The 26,938-nt window shown below is 39.8% G+C and overlaps 1 protein-coding gene across 2 annotated transcripts in view; it reads left to right on the forward strand.

The window, feature by feature from the left end:
* The window catches only part of akap7 (A kinase (PRKA) anchor protein 7), a 46,059-nt gene that overhangs the window by 12,440 nt on the left and 6,681 nt on the right, over window positions 1–26,938 (forward strand). Inside the window, exon 10 of one of the 2 annotated variants that reach the window (XM_078275025.1) lies at window positions 26,178–26,207. The exons of the other annotated variant lie outside the window; for it this stretch is intronic. Coding sequence (XP_078131151.1) covers window positions 26,178–26,207 — 30 coding nt within the window. The remainder of the gene's footprint in view (window positions 1–26,177; window positions 26,208–26,938) is intronic. 2 annotated transcript variants of the gene reach the window in all.

Consider the following 26,938-nt stretch of genomic DNA (forward strand, 5'->3'; position numbering starts at 1 on the left):
GGGGCGCTAGGCGCTAGACCAAACTTACTTCTCTTCACTTTCCTGGAGCACGAGCGGATACCTGAAAGGAACACTGACACTGCTTTTCAGTGTCTATTATTTCGCTAAGAGGTAACTCAATAAAAAGCCATTTGCCAACAATAAATATCAAACAAAAGCCAGACACTATATAGTATTAAGTTGCTGTGAGCTGTAGCCTACATTCACCACTTCTAAACAGAGGCAGAACATAACGTAATCACAGAGATTATTCCTTCACAGCGCTGTGCAATGCGAGAAAATCTCAGAGCAGAACTGGGCAGACACATCAGTTTTCTATTGCTAACTTACAACACTAATAACATTACCATCGCCAAAATACCCCCGCGAATCAAATCCATACTTCACTGTTAACCGTCAAGCCACTAAACCTGACTGGAAATTAACACCTCTGCTGAAGTTAACGTCGTATGATCGTTAACGATCATACGACACGAGACAACGTCTCTCTCTCTCTCTCTCTCTCTCTCTCTCTCTCTCTCTCTCTCTCTCTCAGCGCACACACACATGAATCTGCAATCTGAATGGAAATTAACACCTGCTGAAGTGTTAAATTCATTCAATTCACAAGACACCGTCTCTCTCGCTCTCTCTCTCTCTCTCTCTCTCTCTCTCTCTCTCTCTCTCTGCACACACTCTCACACACACACACACACACACACACACACACACACACACACACACACACACACGGTTCTGGTGGTTGATTAACGCAGATATGTGCTGATTAGCTCTCATAACGGGCCAGGTGGGTAGCACACTGCCATGAGTCCATGAGGCTAATCTGATTACTCCACATTTTCATTGTGATATTGTCAGGTGTCAGGTAAATATAGTAGTACAATGTCTTCCTCTGATGTAGATGTAACCTACACTGTAAGTCAGTAGTAGGCTATACAGTACATATTAAGTGGTTCGGGGTCTGTCTATAAGTAATTTTGGGGTACAGTTTGGTTTTGAAGAATTCTACAAGCAGCAGTACCACTGCCACAGCAGTACCACAGCAATCGGCCCGTTGCAAACAGGCACATTTTCAACGAGCACTGTACTACTGTTACTAAATCATTTCAGGATAAATGAAGTCTTTGAGGTGTTTCACAACGCGTAGCTCCTATGGCGCCATTTTGATGCTAATAAGCATTCATCCCCCGTTAGCATTCCATTGACTGCCATTCATTTTGACGTCACTTTGACAGCGAATAACTTTACATCTGAAGCGTTTAAATACTTTATTTGTCCATTGTTTATTTCTAAAGAAACACGACAATGTATAAAAGGCTCCATTACCTTGTATCTCACGTTATGGCTCTGTAGCGGACGTTTTTGTAAAAATAAGCTAACGATTGTGTCATAACCACGCGACTTACTGTCGCATAGTAGAGGAATTACTGTATAGTACAGGAGAAGCTCGCAGGCAGTTTTGACTTACATTAGCTGTTTAAGTTTAATTAATTTAATGTTAACTAGCATTTCAGTTAGCAATAATTAGCCTGTGCCTATGGTATCTCCTTACATATACCTACGCTCTCCGTCTCTGCAATATTCGGAATGATTGAGATTTCTCTTGGCACAGCTACCAGAAGACTTACAACTTTCAGACAGGTTGCTCACGGCACATTTACGTCGTCTCTCTCAGTTGGAGGCTGCGCAGTAACGCTCAGCCATCACCGGAAAAGTGCTTCTAATATCCTTCACTCCGTCTCCGTCCAGAGCAACGGGATCTGTTGGTCCAGTTTATATACCGTCTATGGTGTTTCATGGGACACGCAGACACACGCAGGTGTAGTGGCCACAGTGTCAGAGCATGGCTTTGCTGACACATGAGGCAGAATAGAAATCTATATGGAGAGCTGAGGCAAGGTTCAAAAAAAAAAAACACATCAGCAGGATAGACAATCTCCTAGACCTAGATGTTTTTATAACTGACCTAATAATAGCAACACTGACAACATGAAGAAACACTGGCAGTACTTCCAAAGCATGCAGTAGTTTTTAGATTGATAGACCTTTCAAACAAATGGAAAATAGCGGCTGCATGAAAGGTAGGGAAGCACATTCATCAATCCCAAAAACTTATGGTTTAAGAATGGTAGAGCTTTAAATGAATTAAAATAGAATAATGTCATGATGAGCAGAACATCGCTGCACTGCCAGCACTCAACAGATTCATGGCTTGTCATGGCATGGCTATGTAGACAATGATGCACGGGGAATTAACATTTAGCAAATTGTATAAATTACAGCAGAGAAAGTAACACCTCTTGGTTAGTTATTGCCGGGTTTATCCTCCTCTACGTCAGACTGAGGTTCAGTGTGCTTTTTCCGGTGGTGCACAGCGTCTGATTATGTGTGTATGTGTTAATCCCATAATCCACAGAACAACATAATCCACAACAGAGCCTGTGATACACAAGCCAACAGGCTGTGTGGGATGGGGGAGGGGGTCAGAATATATATATAGACAACGAGAGAAGAAAGGGTTAAAAAAAACAAGAAGAGAGTTTTTGTTGGATATACTGTATGTGATCTTCTCATTAAAGTTATATTACCTAAAACTTCAATACTGGCGGATTTGGCGACACCCATAGTTACCGTGGTAACAGCAGGTGTGGTTTAATACTATGGGTCCCAGAGCAAGTCAATAGCGCAGCATTTTATTGTTATTTTAACAGCAAATTAGTAAAATGTGCGTGGCTTATGCACAGCGCATGCACACTATGCTTGTCACACACACACACACACAGGGTATATATATATATATATATACATACATATATATGTATATATATATATATATATACTGTATATGTGTATTCGTAAAGCAACACTGTGGTTGTGAATTATCATTTAACATTTAAAGTTTTTAAATGTTATTAACTGTTGTGACATGTTGTTCTCCTTCCCGCTTTCATGTCTCTTTTTCCCCTCTCCTCTGTTCTGTATACTAAACAAAGAAATGGCGTGAAATATTGTGTTGCCACTTCTGTTTAGACAGGGGCATGAAAATGTATAACTCGGAACAAAAACAACTCTTGAGTCCCATCTCATTCTTTTTTCACACACTGCTCTGTCAGATGTTAGTGTAAGCATAAGAGTTGAGGTATTTAAAAAACAAAAAACAAAGTGTGTCTTTCTGAGATAGATAAAAGATCCGCGCTGCAGTGAAAAGTCTCCTCATCACTCGTCATGCCACTTTAGAAAGGTACTTCAGGGAAAGTGAGTAATGTTTAAAATCCTTTCAGTTATTCGTGAAAACCCAGTTTTCAGCCAGCAGGTAGTTGAACGGTCCAAAAAATAAAAAATGTTGAGAGAAAATGTGGTGACTTTAGTAGCGCATCCATACTTGTTTGTGCTCTTTCACACACAAAAAATAGGTCAGAGTGACATTTCCAGTTGATCTGTAAAGTGGAGATACTGCTCTTTCAGTAGACTGGTGAAGCTTCTGTTGTGGCCTTTTGGTATTTACAGTATCACCCACAGCTTTACACTCTACAATATACAGGCATAAATATATGCACACAGAAGCCCACAAACACAAATACACAGCACTCCAACTGCAAGGTAGTTTGTTGCTCTGTGACCTTGTTATTTTATCGAGATAAAGGCACTCCCTTCTGTACAGACTGTGCTGCTGGCATTTTTCTACAAAACAAGTCTTTGGCAGTGCTTGTTTTCCAGTCGCCAGCCACGAGGGCCAAATGACGCAATTTGCATGTAAGTGGGCTAATATCTCTGTGGAGGAAAATTAAAACAGGAAACTGCAGCGTTTAAAACACCAATATTGAGGAGTCCCGGCTGTTGAACAGCATTTAGGGATTATTGAGGCCTTCAATGTAATAAACCATGTCTAGTTGGAGATGGTTGGATTTGTTCAGACTAAATACTACTTATACCAAGAATATTTGCTTTGCTTTCGAAATTGAAAGAAACATGGCAGGGATGAAAATTGGATTAAATTGACAAAATTAATTGGATTAATAATTTTTTTTTTTTTTTTTTTTAAATACAATTTCTCTTCCCTTTGTATTAACAACAGCATATTCTGAACTGTGATTGTTATACGAGGACCTATTTTACTGTAAGCAGTAATCAAAGTGCTTTTTCAGCAGGAAGTACAACAACTGCGGTGTGCATTGGGACAAAAAATGGTAAAAAGCCATCCCTCATGAAAAGATTGGCACTGGCTCTGTTTCTAATAATTAATTGGATAGAATAGACTCTAAAACTCCCTCATCCCTCTTTATTTCCCCCCTCTTTTCTCTAATTCACTAGCGTGAGAGGGCATCTGAATAAGGCCTGTGTTATATAATAATATATGTAATATTGTATATATCCATCTCATACCAAAGAGGCACTGCCAAAGTGAGTTTGATGGTAGCTGCATAGCATATCAACACGCTTGAGCCTGAAGTAATTTCTCAAAAACACTACAGCATAATTTCACAATTGAAGAAAGTTCTCTTTGATGGGAAGACATATTAATGGTGATAGAAATTAAAAAGACTTGATTAAATGTGCATTGCAAAAACAACAACTGTCACTGGTGGCATTAGTTGGCTTGATGTGGTGTGTGCTGCATTCACGTCATATCGTTTAGTGTGTAACTATGAGCAACCCACTCGGAAAAAATGGACGTCAAGGTTGTAATTTAGATATTTTCCACTTCGTGGAAAGAACCAAAGTGTCAACAACAAAAAAAGGAATAAGTGAGATTAAAAAAGAATAATTAATGAATATGGGAAGAGACCTTTCTCTTCCCGTATTCATTAATTATTCTTTTTTAATGGCGATGGAGGAGAGGAGAATTGTCGAGCAGGAGCAGTAGAATTACACAGATAGCAAAGATGAGGCAAACCGATAGGATTGGCTAGACAAACGAGTCTGAGTGAAGGTGACATTAAACAGATGAATGAATTGAAGCTTGATATTAAAGGCAGGGTGAAGGAGGCAGACATGGGTCAAACAAAGAAGGAATCAGGTGGCATGATGAAAAGAGAGGATTAACAGAGTACGGCGATAGACGGAGGGAGATTGGATAGAAGTTATGAAAGGGAGAATTGTCCTTTTCTCTGTGGAATGTGATATAAGAATAATCTGATTTGTTTTCCTCCTTCTGTTTCTCTGTCTTGCTTAATATTTTTTTCTAGTGTTGATCATTTTTTGAAGATGTATTTAGATGAGTTCTGTCAAACATTTTAATAATTATCCAGGACACTAACTTGCTGCAGGATGTGAAAACTTTAACTTTGAAGTTGACAAACTTAAAGCTTGTTTGCTTAAAGTGTGTCAGCTCGTCACAACTCTCTCTGTATTTCTCAGTATGGCTTTGTTCAGAATATTGTGGCGTCTGGTGACGTTCCCGAGCAGAGACTCAAGTGAAGATAATTTCCTCTTCTGAAGAGTCCATCATGTTTTTTTAATCCGCCGTGTTCTCCTTGGCTACAAGTAACTGTGTGGAGGAGGGGTGGGGGCGCGTAAGCCTGTATCATGTGGGCGCGCAGACAGTTTTGTCATTACTTAGAATTCCTCATGGGGGCGACAGAAACTACGCACTATAGTTTAAAAAAAAAAAAAATCCTAAATTGGTAATAGTCAGTCTTTTCTGATTCAAATTCAGTTGGAGGCTATGTAAATAATGCAACATCCTCAAGAAGACATAACAGAAAAAACCCACAGCCGTAAACCGCATAATTGATTCAGGGAAGCTTGATGGACCTAAACAGCCGGGATGAGCAAATAAAAATACCACGGAGCCGTGATATTCAACCCAAAAAATAACTGAATGGTTAGTTTGGTCGCTGGAGTGTGAGTGAGTGAACGCTGCAGGAGCGTGTGTGCCTGTGTGTGCCTGTGTGTGCCCGTGTGCGCGTGTCTGTGTGTTTGTGTGTGTTTGTGGGGGGGGAAGTGTTAATTTAAAGAAACAAACAGGCTTTTCATGATACTTACATGATACTTTTTCCACTCAAAGCTACAGCTATAGTCTAACTAAAATAAGAATGGTGTTCTAGTTGCCCAGGTAATTTAATGCTAAACATTAGTACCAATTTATAATGCAATTGGAAAAACATACCTTTAGCTGAGCTGAACAATGGAACCACCACATTGTGTACTATAATGTTTATTTACCAGTTCCATTTGGTTTTGTGTTAAATCCGGGCTGAAATGTTTGATGCATATAAATAATCTTTTCCTTTGCCACTTGGATCAAGTGTCCTATAATTTCATATCATGAAAAATGCTACTCCTTCTACTCTTGGCAACACCCAGAGAAGAGCAGTAACCTGTATGGAAAATCTGCACCTCTGTGACCAATGGTTATCATTTGCTCAAATCTGAGCCTCTGAAGCAGGAAATAAAGATGGAAAAAGGACATTAAAGCAGTTGTTATTACATTGAGAGTTTCCTATAGTTTCAACAAACACGTGTGGTTTATCATACTAGTAATCAGAATAACCTTCAGGTGTGTATATGGTGATAGACCCACCTTGGTTTAATTTGTGTCAGTTGGAATATTAAAATACATGACCAGGTATTAATACCAGTACTAAAAAAATATCAAATGTAGCAAAAGTAGACCGTAACTGCTGTACATGCAGTTCCGTGAAGCTAAAAGTGTTTATTCATTGTCAATACCAATGCCATATCTAAACATTATTTATATAAAACACACACACACGTGCACACACGCACGCACACACTGCTTGTTTTTGTGCTTGTACATCATGGTGTGTGCATTTATGTGCATATAAGTATTCTGATAAACAGTAAGTCAAATCACCAGAGCCGACTGAAGCTGTTATCTGCAGCATGCAGTTGTCTCATTCTCTTTGTGTGCATAACCTGTCTTATGACTTGAGTACTGAGGTACTATGTGTCGACCTTCAGCTAAACAAAGTCAACAATGTTGCGGTGTTTTCTTCAGCCGTCTCTCTTTCTCTCAAGCTGTTTTACAGTTGAACTTGCATGAAAGAAATGTGCACAAGAGAGTTCAAATATCTACAAATTACATGTTTATAAAGCGCTACCTGGTTCTGATTAATGGGTTTGGATATTAACAATAACGTGAATTGTACCTATACCACTAATAAGCACAAATCAATTAGATTATGTCTCTGTGTATGCAGGGTGATGTGTTCATGTACACATGTAGGAATAGTATAAGTGACCATTGATAGCAATTTTGGCCTTGTCACGGCCAAACACTTTTACACACACACCACAAAAGTGTGTGTGTGTGTATAAAGAGGCAGCTGTGAGCTAAATGCTACTGTTGAAGACAGGCCTCTACTGTCTACTCACACAGCTGAGCTCAGTGCATGATGCACTTCAATGTATGTGATGGGCTTTTGTATTCACTCTTCACACTCACATTCCCTCAGCCCTGGAGAGTAGAGTATGCGTTTTTTAAACAGGCCTCCTTGAGGGTGGCGCACACAGCTAAAACAAAAAGCATCCCTGGAACTGGTGGAGATCTATTGTTTTATTCATCGGCAGAGTTGCAGAAGGTGGGTGTGGTTAAAAATCAGTGTCTCTGATCAGCTTTTTACATGCATCCTCATAATTTGATACGTTGCTACCATAGACTGTTAATATTAATGGACAAAGCATCCGGTTCGGCGAAGTGCTGCAAATGCGGAAGCGCCTTTAAACCTGCATTCAATCCGAATTCCAGCAGGGGGCGACACGTGCGGTTGCAAAAGGAGGTCGGTTTCCGTAGAAGTCTATGAGAAAGTGACCCACTTCTCACTTGATTTATTGCCTCAGTAAACATTTTCATAATGAGTTTATGGTCTCAATCGCTAGTTTTAAGTCTTCTGCAACACAGAATGATGTTCATTTTTTGGAATTATGGTCTCGTTGATTTTAAAATCCGCGTTAAAGCAGGGGCGTGGCTATGATGTGATTGCCAGTGAAAGTGTGTAACGTAATGTAGAGTGTAAGCAGCTCCTCCCTCACTCCTCCCTCTCGTCTAAAATCGTCACATCCACAACCAGGATGGCTGCGCCTGCAACGGCAAACTGGACGACTCATAGCAGATCTCCACAAACCAATGGGTGACGTCACACATGCTCTGTCCACTAATATTATACTATATTATATAATATTATATGTCTATGGTTGCTACACATTGAAACAAAATAAGTGTCCTGTATATAACTGATTTTCAAAGATTTTTAAAATGTATCTGTATTTTTAGTTGGATGTTGTTTTTCTGCATATCAGTTGTTCCAACATTTGGTCACATTGGGATTATAGCCTGGACCAATAGAATTTTTGAGGCCAATATTGATCTTGATATTTGAGTTTTAAAACTCTAACAATGATACATTTTTATGTTACGGCTTGTGTAAAGAAAATTACACAACTCATAACATAAATGAACCTATTTGATGCGGTTCCTTGAATTAGCTTTTTTTTTTTTCAACAGTTATAACTAAGAAATAACTGGCCAGGATGTTCCAGTTGAAAAAGAATGGTTTAACTGTTTCAAAACATATCTTTGGGGCATTTCTGTACTACATATATCAGCTGACACATACGCTGATACGGATATACATGTATAACAGCAAATGAGCTAATAGCTGACTGGCATCATTCTATTATAAATTTTATAATTTGACATAAGACAAAAAAAACATGCCTTCTTATACAAAATGAATGTGATAATTCATTTATGACTAGTAATGCTTGTACATTTAACATAGTTAACCCATCCAGATAGGACATTGTGTGTGGCTAGAATGTGAATGTGGAGCTGAGCTTGAGTAACTTTATTGAATAAACTTTTTTTTAAATCACAAAATAAGCATTTTTATTACGTTCCTCTGTCAGAGCTTTCAATCAGTGCTAGCAACTAATGCTGCCAGACTAAACGCTTGTTTGAGGCCATTATATCAGAGCGCAGTGCTGTCGCTGAGTTAAGTGAGATCTGGGAAGTCTTTTTAAAGCACCACAAGATACATCACATCAAAATTGCTCAGTTACTCCCATTATGCAAATAACAAAGCAATACTGCCAACATGGTGCAGTGGGATTAAGCATCATGTCAGCAATCAAGGTGTAATGATATGAAAATGAGAGAAACTGCTCATGACTGGTCAGTTCTGGGTTTGTGGTGTGTATGGCTGCACTAAAACCCTGAATTATTCGCTGTTTATTCGTAACACGTTGCCGTCCCTGTGTTTAACAAAGTGTGATGACGCATTTTTTAAAGAATGTGTAATTGGGCCAATCGATTAATCAATTAGTAAGTGTTGCCGAAGCATTTTCTGTCAATCGACCAATCGTTTCAGCATTAAGGAGAACCTCTACAGGTATTGTATATTGAAATATTTTTAAGGCTTCAACAGCAAACTAAGAAGTCAAAAAACACAGGCGCATGGTAATAATAATAATAATAATTTTCCATTATTCAAGTGAGTAAAAAGGAAACCAGAGCTCATTCAAGGCAGGCGGAATTAAAGAAATAGTCTGAACTGGCCCAAGGCTCAACTCACGATGTAAATACTATGCTGGAGTATCTGTTATTCATTACAGCATTTTTAAATGACTGCAGCATACAAGATAATATGAAATATACTGAATCTAAATGTGAAACTGCTGACAACGAGTCTCCGTATTCCCTTCACCCTCGCCTTGGGATATTCATCTTCAGTCTTGGGCATCATTTTAACCAAAATCGATACTTAACCATGAAATTGACCTATTTTTAATATGGAATTTTAACAGGGTCTTTTTCTTTGGGGATATTTGGCCACCACTTATAGGTCTCATAAATAAAACAGATACATGCAGGAGCAGGCAGCAGCTGCCAGCTTTTCCACAACCATTATTTAAGCTCCGTTGACGAGGGGGTGGAGCCTGGCTACCCACCACCTCCCCCCACCCCTTGCACACACACACACACACACACACACACACACATACATATACATATACACGCAACACACACACAGTAGTGTCTGCTGACTCCTCGTATATAGCGCTCCATTCCTCTTCCACACACTTGCCACACTCGTAAGCATGCTCACTCTGTCTTGGATGTACAGTTACTGAAGCTTGCTCACACATCACTCCCCTCCCACTCTGTCCCCTTTCAGTCTCACACACACACACACACACACACACACACACACATAAATAAATGCACATGCACAATTTCTATCTTATACATACCCCTCCTCCGCTTTCCCCACTAATAAAATTACACTCTTTTTGTTTTCTCCTGCACACACACACTCCAGCTCTCCCATTCTCTCTCTCTCTCTCTCGCTCTCTCGCTCTCTCTCTCTCTCTCTCTGACACACACACCCCTCCTCCCTGTGTCAGTGTAAAGTAGAGCGAGAGCAAGGAGCCACTCGTTTCATTTTTTTCCTTGTCTGCTGACTTGCTCGGTCTTCTTTGGGCTGCACGGAGGGGAAGTGAGGGCGTTTTTTTTTTTTGTTCCCTCCATCCTCACCGGGTCCGTTTGCCCTTTGAGGGGGAGGAAGAAAGACACGGAAAGGGAGATAAAGAGTGGGAGAGACAGAGGGAGGAAGCAGGACTCTCGCTCCATTAATCTGCCTTAGAACAAGGGGGAGAGGAAAAAGAGGGGCAACAGCGGGGAGAGGGAAGGAGGCGCCATGGGTCAACTGTGCTGCTTCCCATTCTCCCAAGCGGAGGAGAAAATCAGTAAGTGTCTCCAGCTCCGGTCTCCATGCGTGGGTGTGCATTGTTGGAGAAACCAACTGGATTGATGTACTCAGTGGTGCTGTCTGTGGAGAAGGACTGTATGCATGTAGTGTGGGAACATACTGTACACTGTTTGAGTCGCTTTGTGTCAGCTGCGTGTGTGTGTGTGCTACATCCATGATTGTCTGTGACCTACAGATGGACAAGGAGTGTTCGCGTGAGAGAGTGTGACCATGCAATTCCCTTTGTGTGCAGTCTATTTGTAGACAAACGGTCATATTCCAGCTGTGTAATTCTTCTTTCATTGCTGAGTGTCTGGCTTGTGATTCCTGAGCTTCTGCAACGAGAGAAATCAGTTGCCGTGTTAAGAGCCTTAAAGTATGTTCTTAAATCTTGTACTAATTAGTCCCCAGGCAACAAAAACTTAAGGTGCTCTTTGGAGTTTCCTTGAAAACTAACAAATGTGTGTGCATTCAGTGTTTCTCACCAACAACACTGTGTATCCTTGAGGTCTAAATAACCCTGTAAAACGTTTTATCATAAAACATTTGTAAAGCCAATTTTCAAGATAATTTAAACCATATATCATGGGTGCTAGCTTTTCTTCTTCTCTGCCTTTGTTGATGCATTGCTACGCTTCTTTACGTGTTACTGGCGCCGAACGTCGATCAGCGGAGTAGCGTTAAACTGGCAGGTTGTGAATTGCATTTGCGCGTACGTGCACGACCTTGTGTTCGTGATGCAAACAAAACGGGGATTCACTCATAAAGACATTACGCTATAGCGCTACTAGTGGTCAAGAACTTCACAGGGGAGCTTTAAATCACACATCAGTGGCCTTTTTAAAGAAAGAAAATGATTAACGTGCAAAACTGAAACTTGAAAGCAACTGTTTTTGGTTTTGTGCATGTTGATCCAGTGTTAGAATCCTTAGTCGGATTAACAGGATGCATACCTGCAAACTAGTCACTTTTTGGCGAAAATCGCCATTTTGAATGGGAAAATGTCATCCACGTGAATCGTGTAGATCCGAAGAGTTTTTATTTGGGGGGGGGGTTCCGAGACCCAGTACTAATACGGCACCGGTGCCTTAACGACCGTTATCTACCAGACTGAATAGGAACGCAGATTTTGGTGCCTTATTTAGGTGCCTCTTAAATGCCTGCGCTTCTGTCTGATTCTCCGAAAACGGACGTTAGAGGCAACAGAAACATCGCCGCATGGGATGCTAGTTAACGCTACACTTGGCAGCAGGTAACGTTAGCCTACCGTTAGCTAGCAGCTGGAGTAAACACGGTTAAAATGCTGACAGCTAAATGGTGTAAAAGTGTGACTGTATTTCACTGGAGAGGACTGTAACACCAAACTGTAGCTGCCGCTGTCTGAAAAACAACACAGACTCAGCCTCTCCTCGCCAGCCTTGTGCTGCATTCAAAGTAATTGTAAAATACCCTTTTCCCATCCAGTGTTTTTTGTTGTCGTTTACTGGTGAAATAAGTTGTTATAAGTTATTATTACATTTTTAATAAATCATTTAATTATAAATATATATATATATATGTAATTTAGGGCTGTCAAAATAACGCGTTAATTTCGATAAATTAATCTGAGAAAAAATAACGCGTTAAAAAAAATAACGCAGATTAATCCATTCCATATTGACGTTTGACCCGGAGCCGTTCTAGCCACCATTGGACTGTAAAATGAAGGAGGGAGACGAGAATGTTCTGCCTGGATTATTAATTGGAACATTTACTTGTAAAAATCGTCTTCCTGCCAACCCTGGCTACCGAAATCTGGTGCCACTAACATGTCTACGCTTCTCTCTGATGCTCTGAAACACAAACACCGCTGCACGTGACTCTAGTTAACACTATACTCAACAGCAGCTAACGTTAGCCTACCGCTAGCTAGTAGCTGGATTAAACACGGTTACAATGCTGACAGCTAACGCTAAACGGTGTAAAGTTTGACTGTGTTTTACTGTAGAGGATTCAACACCGGGATGTAACAATCTGCAGCTGCCGTCGGAGAAACAACACAGACGGTGCGTTCAATGAAACTGGTAAACTACAGCGTCGTGGTGCATTTGAAGTTATTGTAAATGTCCTTTTCCCATCTGGTGGTTGTTTTTGTCGTTCAACAGCAATTTACTAGTGAAATAAGTTATTGTTATACATTATTATTAAATCATTTAACTTTGACCATATGGCCTTAGCAATAAACAAGCCGTTCTTTAATGTCACCAACTGTTGTTTAGTACCCTTTTTTTTTCTTTTCTTTTTTTACTTTCTTAAAAAGTATCGGTTCAGGCACCGTTAATTATGTATGCGATTAATTTCGATTAATTAATCACAGAGTATGTAATTAATTAGATTACATTTTTTAATCGATTGACAGCCCTAATAGAATTCTTTCAGTTCAGGCACCTTTTTAAATGTATCGTTTTAGCACCGGGAAAAACTTTTTTTTCCCTTTATTTCCCTCTCGGGGGGTGGGGTAGAGATGTGTCACCTTTTTCAGCACTTCTGAGTTTGCAGGTATGAGTATGATCAAGTAGTATTTTCTTTGTTTGTGTATGTTTGGAGAACTAGGCTACTTTCTTTATTAGGTCTTGCTGTGTTGCTCTGGCATTTACACTAAATGGCCTGAAAGCTACAGGAACCTCTCCAGACATGTTTTTAAGATAAATAATCCACTTTCAATAATAATCTGACATGGTTACTGTTCATTTCAAAAAGTTTAATGACTGGACACAAGATGTCTCCTACATTCTCAGTGTTAGACCATGACTGGCTTCCAAACTAGTCATGATGTCACAAAATCCTCTTCATACGAACATGTCTTAAACTCAGACAAGAGAATGCAGAGTATGCACAAATGAGCACTGAGAAACGTTCCTCGTTCAACAGATGAATGTGTCAAACATAGTAAAGCTCAAACATCAAACAAGCGAAGTGACAATAATCAAAACACATTTTTGAGCCGAGGGGGACTTTAAAATGACTTGTAAATGGCTCCTCGTGGCTTGTCACACTACTCTCCTTTGGTACATGACCATGCGGCACAGTTAAGCCAGATATCTGAGTGTTGTTTGAGCACTGGTGTAAAGAACTGGCTGCTCTGCTTCAGCTCACATGCCATGAGCTCTAGAGGATCATTTCTGATGCAGCTTATGGTTCGATTACAGCTTTAGCAATGTCTCGGTCATTGTGTAGCTGCTGAAGTCTGGCTTCATTTGGGTTTTGGCTAAATGTTTGGGTAAACTTACTTACTACTAGGACATTATCGTAAAAACAAGATGATTCATTTTATTTTCATCCATAAGTGTAAGTTAGAACAATTTAACATTTTAATCACATTCATTACTAGCAACTTATCCTATTATTAAAGTATTAGACTCACATGTTGACTGCTGCTGCTGCTGCTACAGTGTGGTATTAGCTTTAGTGAAAGGGAAGGCCTCAGTCGATTGGGATAGAATTCAGTTTCCCCTGTAGTTTCTGAAGGGAAGTAAATTGGATTAGTTGTGTCCCAGTTTTCATTCTAGTGCAAGAAATTGCTCTTGTTAGATACCTAAACCAATAAGAAATCTGGCTCCCTTGCAACTGCCACGAAACCGGTTTTTTTTTTTAATTGTCAAACAACCTAAATGTTAGTTTTCTAATCTGTTATTAAACCTGTTAATTAAAGGTTTAAAAAAATCCAGTTTCTTCGTATTATCACTGCTGCTAACCTGTTGGTTGGATTATTGATTAACAGGGAGACAAAGTAATAAAATGATCCAATGATTGGTGGCTGCACAGTGCATGCTATAAAAAAGATCTTGATAATGCTGATCATCCTGTCATAGACGCAGACTTTGACACTGGCTGTGTGTTTGTGTGTGTAGGCGCCTGTGTGCTCTTTTGAAGCACTGTACTGGTAAAGAGAGAAATATTAAACTGGGCTACTCTCTCTGTGTGCGCTCTCTTCCTGCTTCTCTCTGTTTCTCTTCCTCCCTCCTGTGTTTTCCATATGTCTCTCTCTCTCTCTCTCTGAATTTGCTTTATTTGCATGACAGATCTGTGTTGCCAAAGCATAGGAACAAACATACAAACAAATAACAAATAGTAAATACATCTGATATAATAAAAGTACACAGGATAATTACGATATAACTGCATAAAATAAACAAATATTGTGCATGTCTCTCAAAAGGTATGTTCAAATAATAACAAACGTAAAAAAATAATTTAAATGATAATATATACAATTCTCTACTTGTTTTGCCTTATATTGTGGCAGGAGAAGACTGCTAGCCATGCCATACTTTTATCTTCCCCTAATAAAAAAGGAAAACTTTTTGTCCTCCGTGTAGGCAGCGAAGCCTAGTATGCGTTTTTCAAATTTTATCTGTTTTCTCTCTCTCTCTCTCTCTCTCTCTCTCTCTCTCTCTCTCTGCCTCTTGCCGCTTGCAGCTGCATTGCTATAAACAGTCGAGCCACTGTGCCCTACTTCTGATTGGAGAGAGATGGAGGGAGAAGGGGGAAAGAGCGATGCAAGGAATGAAGACTAATGAGGGTAAAATGAGGGAATGAGCTCTAAAAGAAATGCTAATATTTAGAAAAAAGCAGAGGCAAGGACAGAAAAGGCAGACAAAGAGGAGGAGTGTGAGTAGTTCAGCTACTACCCCCGTGATGTGGTGACAGTCCTTCTCGTGAGCACAGCAAGACGTGTGTGTGTGTGTGTGTGTGTGTGTGTGTGTGTGTGTGTGTTACCCATGTGTCTGTCTGTCTGTGTCTGTCTGTGTCTTCAACCATAACCAATATGACAAGGTGTCACAGTGGTGTTAGCAGTCTCTGTGGGTGAAAGACACACTCAAGCACAACCAAGTACTTGCACTCACACACACATAAATACCCACAGAAAGGATTTTTCTGTATGAAACGCATTTAAAGGATATTTTAAGAAATCAGGCAACAATATCATTTATTGTCCAGCTCAAGAAAAGCTGGCTGAAAGACATTCTTTCTTGCATTTCAAAAATATTATTCTGATTTATTAATTCTATCCATTCATAATTGTTATCTCCGTTAACGGCACATAAACTGAGTTATGGCTCTTTGAATTTAGTCACTGCTGTAGCGCTATCTATTGGTGAAATGACATGAGATTTTGCATGATCGCACATTTTGCTTGGAAGGAGTATTATTAGTAATTTGTGCTATTGCACAGTGTACCCTGCTGATCTTTGTGTGTTTTTTTAGTTTTTTTAACAAATGTACAACAGTCCTTTCATAGCATTGTTTTTTATTCACACCCTTATCACCATATATTTTGCCCTTCTAAAAACAGTTAGATAAAGGCAGCTTTACCCCTCACAGAGTGACACAGCTTGCTTGGAATACACAAATGAAGGGTGGCTCAGCCTCTGGTTGGCCAGGCATGAGCTGTTTACCTGCATTACAGTACAGTGTGTAGCAGCAGAACAGACATGACCTCGATCAAGCAGGAATCATTTTTCTCCTTTTGGCTGTCAAGGTTTGCTCGATCGAGGTATCACAGAATGAATATAGTTAAAGATTCAGCTATATGGCTCACAAATACACAGAAAAGAGTAAGAGAGAGTGCTGCACAAAGAGAGAGAGAGAGAGAGCTGGAGAAGACAGCAGAGTCCACATGGAAGGAAGAGAGGGAGAAAGATGAGAAGAGTACAGGGAGGAGGAGATAGAGACGAGGAGGGAGCAGAACAAGGGAAGGAGATTCATGCAGCACTGCTTAAATTCATCCTTTTTTCTCCCATTCAGTCCTCTCTTTATTCCAAAAGGTCTGTGTGTGTCTGTATAAGTGTGAGTCTGACAGTCAGCTAGAGCTCAGTGAGCGAGGTCAAACAACTCTTTCAATTTCCAGCTCATGGTCACTGACTCTGTATTTTGATAAAATTTGTTTTTCTTTAGGATTTTTTGTTTAGAGATATTCGGCCAATTGGATATCTGTTTTCTCTCTCGCTCTCTCTCTCTCTCTCTCTCTCTGCCTCTTGCCGCTTGCAGCTGCATTGCTATAAACAGTCGAGCCACTGTGCCGTACTTCTGATTGGAGAGAGATGGAGGGAGAAGGGGGAAAGAGCGACGCAAGGAATGAAGACTAATAAGGGTAAAATGAGGGAATGAGCTCTAAAAGAAATGCTAATATTTAGAAAAAAGCAGAGGCAAGGACAGGAAAGGCAGACAAAGAGGAGGAGTGTGAGTAGTTCAGCTACTACCCCCGTGATGTGGTGACAGTCCTTCTCGTGAGCACAGCAAGACGTGTGTGTGTGTGTGTGTGTGTGTACTACTTTGTTGGTGTGTTCAGATGCTCCTGAGAAGCTCTTTTTCTTTTGAAATTATCCCTGCAGCCACAGCAGTAAGTCATGATGCAACATGTAAAACACATTTGAAAGGAATTAGGAATAGTTCATTACAATAGTTATTCAAAGCAAGTTTCAAAACTTAGCAGGGTCATTTTCATGGTGCTGCCTGGGAGGTAGAAATCCAATTTACAAACCTGTGCTATGTTTTGGAAAATGTTTTTGGTAGTAATTTTAAACTGAGTGATTTACAATAAATTGCATAAGAAACTGCTTGTATGTTTTGAGCCTGAGATATGCCATAAATGATTGTGGTGTGTTGTATGGTCATTGTGGCTTTGTGTGGTGTGCACAGTCATAGAAACAGGAAGATGGTGACATACAAAGAGGAAGCTGAGGATTTATTGATGGCTGGCTTTTGCGTCTTGTCCTCAAAGTCAAAGGTGTATATCTGACAGCTTCAAACTGAGATTTATGTTGACTCAGTGTTATTAACGTGTGTGTGTGTGTGTGTGTGTGTGTGTGTGTGTGTGTGTGTGTCTGTCTGTCTGTCTGTCTGTCTGTCTGTCTGTCTGTCTGTCTGTCTGTCTGTCTGTCTGTCTGTCTGTCTGTCTGTCTGTCTGTCTGTCTGTCTGTCTGTCTGTCTGTCTGTCTGTCTGTCTGTCTGTCTGTCTGTGTGTGTCTGTGTCTTCAACCATAACCAATATGACAAGGTGTCACAGTGGTGTTAGCAGTCTCTGTGGGTGAAAGACACACTCAAGCACAACCAATGACTTGCACTCACACACACATAAATACCCACAGAAAGGATTTTTCTGTATGAAACGCATTTAAAGGATATTTTAAGAAATCAGGCAACAATATCATTTATTGTCCAGCTCAAGAAAAGCTGGCTGAAAGACATTCTTTCTTGCATTTCAAAAATATTATTCTGACGTATTAATTCTATCCATTCATAATTGTTATCTCCGTCAACGGCACATAAACTGAGTTATGGCTCTTTGAATTAGTCACTGCTGTAGCCCTATCTATTGGTGAAATGACATGAGATTTTGCATGATCGCACATTTTGCTTGGAAGGAGTATTATTAGTAATTTGTGCTATTGCACAGTGTACCCTGCTGATCTTTGTGTTTTTTTTTGTTTTTTTAACAAATGTACAACAGTCCTTTCATAGCATTGTTTTTTATTCACACCCTTATCACCATATATTTTGCCCTTCTAAAAACAGTTAGATAAAGGCAGCTTTACCCCTCACAGAGTGACACAGCTTGCTTGGAATACACAAATGAAGGGTGGCTCAGCCTCTGGTTGGCCAGGCATGAGCTGTTTACCTGCATTACAGTACAGTGTGTAGCAGTAGAACAGACATGACCTCGATCAAGCAGGAATCATTTTTCTCCTTTTGGCTGTCAAGGTTTGCTCGATCGAGGTATCACAGAATGAATATAGTTAAAGATTCAGCTATATGGCTCACAAATACACAGAAAAGAGTAAGAGAGAGTGCTGCACAAAGAGAGAGAGAGAGAGAGAGCTGGAGAAGACAGCAGAGTCCACATGGAAGGAAGAGAGGGAGAAAAATGAGAAGAGTATAGGGAGGAGGAGATAGAGACGAGGAGGGAGCAGAACAAGGGAAGGAGATTCATGCAGCACTGCTTAAATTCATCCTTTTTTCTCCCATTCAGTCCTCTCTTTATTCCAAAAGGTCTGTGTGTGTCTGTATAAGTGTAAGTCTGACAGTCAGCTAGAGCTCAGTGAGCGAGGTCAGTAAGCAGCCAAACTTGAATACTGACTGCTTTCACCACAAGGACCTGACACAGAGGAGGGCAGGCACAGCTGGGTTTAAATTACGGTCCACATGCGTGATGCTTGGCCAAGGGGAACAAGAGACTAAGGTCTCGTTGTGTGAAGACAAATGAACACAGCACTGTGTCTGCTTTTAAAAGGTCCAATCAATAAGAGACCTCTTTAATGTTTCGTCTCCACACTATTTGATGGTGCCAAGGTCTCATGGATTACAGTCAGTGCTGACCAGAAGCTGTTCAAGCTAGACATGTTTTAGAATGAGGCCAGACACAGACAGTGCTCTTTATAAAGATATACAGCACATAATACAACTGCAGTAGGTAGCGGTTATACAAAATAAGAGGGGTGATGCTAGGAGGGAGAGGCATGTGATTCCTTGTGCTGCTTTGATTTTTTGAAATGATTAAGGGATGAAAACCACACTATTTCACATTTAGTCACAGTGGGGCTTTACTGAGCTGATAGAGCCAAGTCATGCCTTGTTATGCTTTTGTAAATTAGCTAACAGACTAGGTTGCTGTGATGCTTTGTTCTGTGACACCAGAGTAGAGGAGCGAAATATGTCAAATCAAAGCTCAGTTTTTCAGCCTATTGTCCATTCCCAGTAGAAAGGTCAAGCCAGTTGTTTGATCCACGGTCAAGCAGCGTTCGCAGGCGACACACCTGTCCGGCTGCACAGCTTTAGCCAAATAACCAAATGTTATCATGTGGCACGTGTTTTTTTTTTTTTAATTGAAAGAAGCAATGCTGAAACTATTTTCTTTTTTTCTTTTCTTTTTTTTAGCCTTTTAGCTGCATGGCTCTAGGGATGGCAGTGTTGGCTGATCAGTCTACCACTTTGGTCCAGATTGAATTATCTCAGCATCTATTAGATGACATTTTGTACAGACATTCTTATTCCTATCAACTTTGGTGATCCCTCGACTTCCTCCGTAGCACCTCCATCAGGTGGTTCAGAGTGAAATGTCTCGATAATTCAATTATTGGATTGTTTTCGATGACGTTTGGTACACGCATTCAGGTTCTCCTCAGGATGGATCATAATCACTTTGGTGATCCTCCATCTTTTCATCTAGCACCACCATCAGGACAAATATGACCAAATTCTTGCAGAACTAATGCTATTGCCATCAGCCTCAGCTGTACTTTGTGTTTTGTACTAATTAGCAAGTGTTAGCAAGCTGACACGCTCAACTAATTTAACACATTTTCACGAAAATAATTTCCACCTAATAAAGTTAAAGATATGTTGTACTTTGTACATCAGTCAAGGAATACTTGGACTGCACTAGTATGTACACTTTCTCTGAAATCGCTTTTAAAGCAAATAAGACTCAAATAGTTATCTTTTCTTATTCCAAATTAGGGTACCTTTTTTTTCGGTACTTTCCCTCTGTAATAACAAAAAAATAATTTTAGTTGTTAGGGGTGTAAGAAAAAATCTATACTCTTGAGTATCGCAATATATTTTTTTTGCAATACTGTATAATATTGATTGATTTTTTTTTACGTTCAAAAATATTCATGTAAGACAGTGGTTCACATTTATGTTGTGTTTAAACCCCCTACCGCCAGATGACTATGCTGAGACACACCACTAGTGTCCTTGCCTAACAGTGCCTAACAGTGCCTGACTTTTTGCTAGAAGCTAACAATGTAGCTATGGCTGAACTTTGGCATAGAAAAATTAGCTCACTAAGAACCTGTGAACCACAATCCCAAACTGGCAGTTTGATTTTCTGTGTTACCTAAAGTAAACTTCTTAGACTTTTATGAACATCATGTCTTTTTTTAAATATTAGTTTTTCTAAAATTATACTTAAAAAAAAATCCCAATATATCGCCTTACGCACAGTATAGAAATATTTTGCAATATATTGAATTGTGACCCATGTATCGTGATACGTATCGTATCGCCAGATTCTTGCCAAAGCACAACCCTATCACTTGTAAACATAATTCCAAAACTATTTGCACTGGAACTTTTATTCTTGTAGGCTATTTGTATGTTATTCTATTTTAGCCTGTTTCTTTCTTTCTATCTCTTTTTAACAGTTTTTTCATGATTTATGTAAAGCACTTTGAATTGCCTTGTTGCAGAAATGTGCTATAGAGAGGGTGGTGTGTGTGTGTGTGTGTGTGTGTGTGTGTGTGTGTGTGTGTGTGTGTGTGTGTGTGTGTGTGTGTGTGTGTGTGTGTGTGTGTGTGTGTGTGTGTGTGTGTGTGTCAGAGCTGAGCTCCGCTCTCAGTCAACATGCAGAGTGGACAGATAAGCGTTCTCAGGTCCTGAAATTTGGCACTGATTGATTTAACGTGTATCGACCTCTGTAGTTAAAAAAAAAGGACAGAGTTCGGTACCCAACCCTATTCCCAATGTCTATTATTTACATCTGGCATGTACTGTATCTGTGTATCTTTTCCCGAAATGATCATGGTGTTGGTAATAAGCAGGGCCGGCTCTAGCCCTTTGGTTGCCCTAGGCGAGATTGAGTTTTGCGCCTCCCTCCTCTTTTGCGTCTTTTGTTGGGGAAGTAACCTCCTTAAATGTGCATATGACAATTATTCACCTCAATGATACATGACTTCATTTTAATGAATTAATAAACCCCTGGACTGTAATATTTCAAATGTGTTTGAGCAAGCTTTCTGCTCATGTTCAAAACTTTGTGCACATTAAAATATATCTCATCTGTGCTCTCTGAGATTTGGAGGAGTCGTGATATTTTGAGAAGAATAAAGTGATAATAGGCTATTACAAGAATAAATTTCACAATATTTCAGAAAATAATCCACCTGCACCATAGTCTGCTGTGCATTACGTGATTGCTCTGCTGATACGGTAGATCTCAGACCTCCTGACAGACACAGAGCCCCGTTTGAGACTCTGGTCTCTGAATGACACAAAGTTTAGAGAAGTGGCTGTACGCTGCTCTACATCTGAGGTAGAAAACTGAAACTACTGTAAATACACGGAGCACAAACGGGACACATCTGCCGCAGCATGCCCACAGCAGAGCGCGTCCATTATAAACCTGAAGCTGCACAGACCATGGAAGGCGCGCTGCAGCAGCTCCGTGGTCTGTGCCGCTGCTCGTCTCTTATTTTTACAGCGAGAGTGGACACCAAGTGACGCACAGGTCTGCTTCAGAGCTCCGTGTGTTTGAGTATGACCCATAGACTGGAAACGTCACGTCCGGGAACTTCAAACTAAATCATTAGTTTGAAGTTTTCCCCCAATTAGGAAATGATCGACAATAATTATCAGTTCAATCTAATAATCAGATTGACAAGTAAACGTGTGGCTGAGGGGGTGCCCTAGGATGATCATGTTTAATAAATATATTTTATTTCTCTTGTCATTCTAATTCTATTATTAATTAGAAGTAGACCTAAGGGCGACACGGCGCCCCCAACACATTTGACGCCCTAGGCAATCGCCTAGTTCGTCTATAGCAATCGCCAGCCCTGGTGATAAGTCCTCATGTTCAGGTCAGAAAAAAAAATTAACTGTTTCTACCAAAACATTTTTGAAAAATCTCTCTCTTCACTCTGTTGATTCTCTGGTCAGTATCATATACAGGCATGCTATTGGGTAGCACATCACCCTCTTATGGCTTCCAAGTGATATGCTGAGAATGAAGGCTTACGGAGGGACTGAGGCTGGGTGTGAAATAGCATGAGTGTGAAAAAAGAGCTTTGATGGTGTTCGCCGTCTCAGTGGAGGAATTTATCGGCCATGGAATTGTCGATCAGTGCACTGGTGGAGAGGAACAGACTCACACACTTAGGGGGACCAACACCCTGAATCTCATTGTTCTGGTAAAATGGAGAGATTGTCAGAAATAACAAATGCAGGCTCATTAGGCCACATTGTAAGACAGGTAGAAAGATGAGATGTAGCTCAAAGGCCATTTGATGAGGACAATGTAGGTCTATCAGCTACTCTCCAGGATTGCAGCTAAGGTTTAGTGATGTGACTTTCTACTGTACCTCTAGCTGGATCTTGAATCAACTGGATAATCTCCAGTATGTGTACTTGTAAACACAACAACATCCTGATGAGTTCAGCATTTAGGTGCATTTGTGTTTGCATTTAAACAGGACATGAGCTAATTTATCTAATAAACCCAAAGTAGTGTAGTCTACCTGGTGTTCAGTGATTTACAGAACACGTCTGTTTTCCTGATCTCCATGAGGTTGATTTCTTTGGTAATGTAATGTTTATTCATAATAATCCATAAACAGCTGATCCTTAGTAAGCCTGTAACCTGAATATGAGTTGAACTGGGCTGCAGTCCGTATCTCGTGTGTGAGAGAGTCTCTGGTATTTCCTCAGGAAACCGCTGTACTGTGGTCTTTCTCCCCCTTTTCTCCAGCTTCTTCTCCTTTTCATCTGCCCATTTCTCTCGCTTATTCTTGTTTTCTCGTCCTCTTAGTGGATTTGCTGCATTCAATTTCTGCCTAAATCGCTGCTCGAGCTTTCAGGAAATCAGTTCATGTAGAGTTAGAAGAAATGAGTCATAGCAGCAGATTATTAGGGTGGATGTAAACATAATCAGTTAGGCTGCTGTATCTAGTAATTCTTGATATGACCCTTTGATTCTGCATGTAGATGTGAAGTGCTTGCATATGGGTAGCATTAACAGAGAAGCTACCTCAGCTGGAAATTGAACATTAAAAAGTGCTTTTTCCATCATGGAAAGAACAAAGTGTTGAAGGCGGCTGGCTTAAACTTTTGGCAGACTTCAGCAGAATGTCAGCTCTGATCCAACCAGGAAGTGGACGCTATTAGTTATGTCAAGGAACAAGATAAATAAGTGTGTCTGGGAGTTTGAAGTAATGGTGTTAAAAGGTTCTTTACATAGCACAACATAAATCACAGCAGAGCAGAGGTCAGAGCCAAGTAAAGCAGGGCAGAGCGGTGACGCTGGGAGTGAATTAAAAACAAAGCAGACTCAAAGTAGTTGTTACTTGACATTGTACAGACTCGCAGTCTACTGACAGTACAGTCATAATCCCAAACACAGCATCAGTTCACCAACAGCCTTTCAACCTTTTCTCCCGTCTCAGTAACAAAGATGGAGGACTGTGAAAGGAACAAAGTGAAAGCCCTGAGCTAAATGCTAATATCAGCATGCTCACAATGACAAAGCTAACGTTAGTACATAGTGAAGTAAAAGAGTTAGTAAAAGGGTTTTTCACTTGATAAATTATGATGTAATATAATTAGGGCTGCAGATAATGATTATTAACTGATTGATAAATCAGCTTATTGTTTCAATACTGTTTTAAATTATAAACAAGACTATGAGGCTACAGCCATGCTAGCAGCTCTTTAGGCTGTACTTAGACACAACAGTTCTTTAAGCTAAGTGCTAACGTCAGCATGCTAACATGTTGACTTCTAGCAGGTATAATGTTTACCATGTTAACAATCTTAGTTTAGCATGCTAAAATTTGCTAATTGGCACTTAACAGAAAGCATTGATGCGAGTGTCATTAGTTTTGAAGGCATATTTTTTTGATGAACAAACATTTAACTTCATTCTCAACCATCCTTTGGTTCCAGCTTCTTGCTGCTTTTCTCCATTTAATATAATTGTATATTAAATGTCTTTGGTTCTTGGAGTCTTACTTGGACAAAAGGAGACATTTAAAGACGCTGTGGTTTCTGAAAGAAAGTGTTTCTTTTTAGTATTTTCTGAAGTTTTATAGACCAAACAGCTAATTGATAAATCAAGGTAATTGTCAGCAGATTCAACAATAAGAACATTTTTATTAGTTGCAGCCCTAGTTGAGATATTTCAGTCTAGACTGAAGTGGTAGACCAATCGACAGACTTAGCGCCATGACCCTAGCATGGCTAAACACTTACACACAGCATATTTAATCTGGACTAATCTCATTTACACTAGAGGTTTATCCAGAATCTACTAATTGCCTTGGTTTGCACCATATGGGCTAGGAGGTTTAGTGTGGCTGTCTATGCACACACAGCCCACAGAGTAAGACATCAAAAGCGATATTCGAAAACAGGTCTTGAGTCACACCAGTCAATAAATATGGGAAAGATGAGCCTGAAAGAGAGAGGCAGCAAGGCAAAGAAGAAAGACATTCAGATGCGGAGAAAGAGACAACAAGGTGGAAGAAAAAGATGTGCACACCTAAAGACAAGAGATTGTGAAACCTGCCTAAAAACTTATGTAAGTCAATACAACCTCCTGTGTTGTTAAAGGTTGAAGTGCTTGTCTGGTTGTTATCCCATCACCATGACAACATTGCCAGCAAAAAAAAGTAGAGAGAGAGTGGTTAAAAGTAAAGACAGAAAGAGGCAGATAGAGGTTGGTGGTAGAGCCATAGAGATGGAGGGAGTATGAAAGATGAAGAGAGAAAGTAGAGAAAAAGTGGAATATGAGAGCAAGGATATAAGCTTTAAGAAAGGGTGTGTGAGACAGATATATGTTGAGAAAGAGGTGTGTGTGTGTGTGTGTGTGTGTGTGTGTGTGTGTGTGTGTGTGTGTGTGTGTGTGTGTGTGTGTGTGTGTGTGTGTGTGTGTGTGTGTGTGTGTTTTTGTGTGTCAGGTACAGAGTGCAGCTTTACTGCCATCATAAAGGTTTGTCAGATCAATATAGGGCAGATAAAAATAACTCATTCTCACAAACACACACCCCTTTAAAAAGACATAGAACAGACCTTTGACAAGCATTCAGAAGTCTGTTTATGTAGGGTCAAAATTACAAGCTAATATTTTCTGGGTATTCATAACGACAGCAGCATCTGACAGACGAGACGAAATGAAGGATTTAGTCCCCATATGTCATTAATCTTCCATTCTTCAAAATATGCCAAAATCAACAGTTAATTTTTTCTGCACTGCCTCATCTGAAACACATTCATGTTTGTATTTCTTCCACCTTTGGAATAAAAAGGTCTAGAACCAGACAAAGGTTTTCTTTGTTAAGTTATTTTTAAAATTTAGTTATTTTTTACAGACTTGTGTCATAAATTATGCTCTTTTTGTCTGCCTTACACCAAACCACAAAAAGTGCACATCTATTTATACACTGCGGAGTCTTGAAGCTTTTGGCAGTGTGACAGTCAGTGGACTTGGATAACAATATTTATTCAGATAGCCCAGGAGGCCAAAGCTAATCCTTAAAAAAATAACTGCTGTCTAGCACTTAAAGTATCTCCCTTGTGTTCAAAGACAAAGAGGTGTTTATGCCTGTACTGCTTCCTGAGTGTATGAAATCCACGAGATAGCAAAATATCTCTTTTTTATTTTTATTTGTACGTGTCTTCATTTAATCTTTTTATTTGTTTGTGTTGCAGATTTGAACCCACTCCATGCCAAACGCTCAAGTATGTGTTCTTCCTTATAGCATATGTCCAGGTTCATTTCAAATCTAATCTACATCTGATTACAGGCTAAAATTGCATAATGTAATGAAAATAATGTAATGAAATCACTCAGATCATCAAACAATCAAATTAAGGATGATTAATGATGTGATTACTTTCAGCAACCTGTGGATTACCCTGATAATATTGATTACAAAAGTAATAATCCAAGTGATCACCAGGAGATATGTAATCACAGGATTATTTTTTGTGTGTTGCTCATTATCTCAACATTTTAGAAACGGCACTGGTCAAAAAATAATCACAAACAATAACATTTCCGATCACTACAACAGCATCTGCCAGCATTTCCTTTCAGCTGATATCATATTTCTCATCTGTAATTATTTCACCTCCCTCATCAATTTAAATTCAGTTAACCTAAATGATCCAAGCTAAAGGAGGACAGGAAGGGATTAAGGAGACAGGCCATTAACCATGCGGCCTGGTTTATGGCCTTGTGATAGCAAGCGCCCCACTGCCGTCGCTTCCTAGAGCAAGGAAGTCTCTAAAGGGACAAATACAAGGATTTTCTTACAGAGATCAATATAGTATCACATGTTTTTTCATTATTATTATTTTATTAAGAAACTATATCCATAAGCTTGTGTCTACAGCACTGAACATTTAGAATCCAACACCATTACTTGCTGATATTTGGCTTTCACGTGTTTTAGTATTTGCATACAAAG

Source organism: Sander vitreus, chromosome 18 (assembly GCF_031162955.1).
Source record: "Sander vitreus isolate 19-12246 chromosome 18, sanVit1, whole genome shotgun sequence".
In the NCBI taxonomy this organism is placed as follows: domain Eukaryota; kingdom Metazoa; phylum Chordata; class Actinopteri; order Perciformes; family Percidae; genus Sander; species Sander vitreus.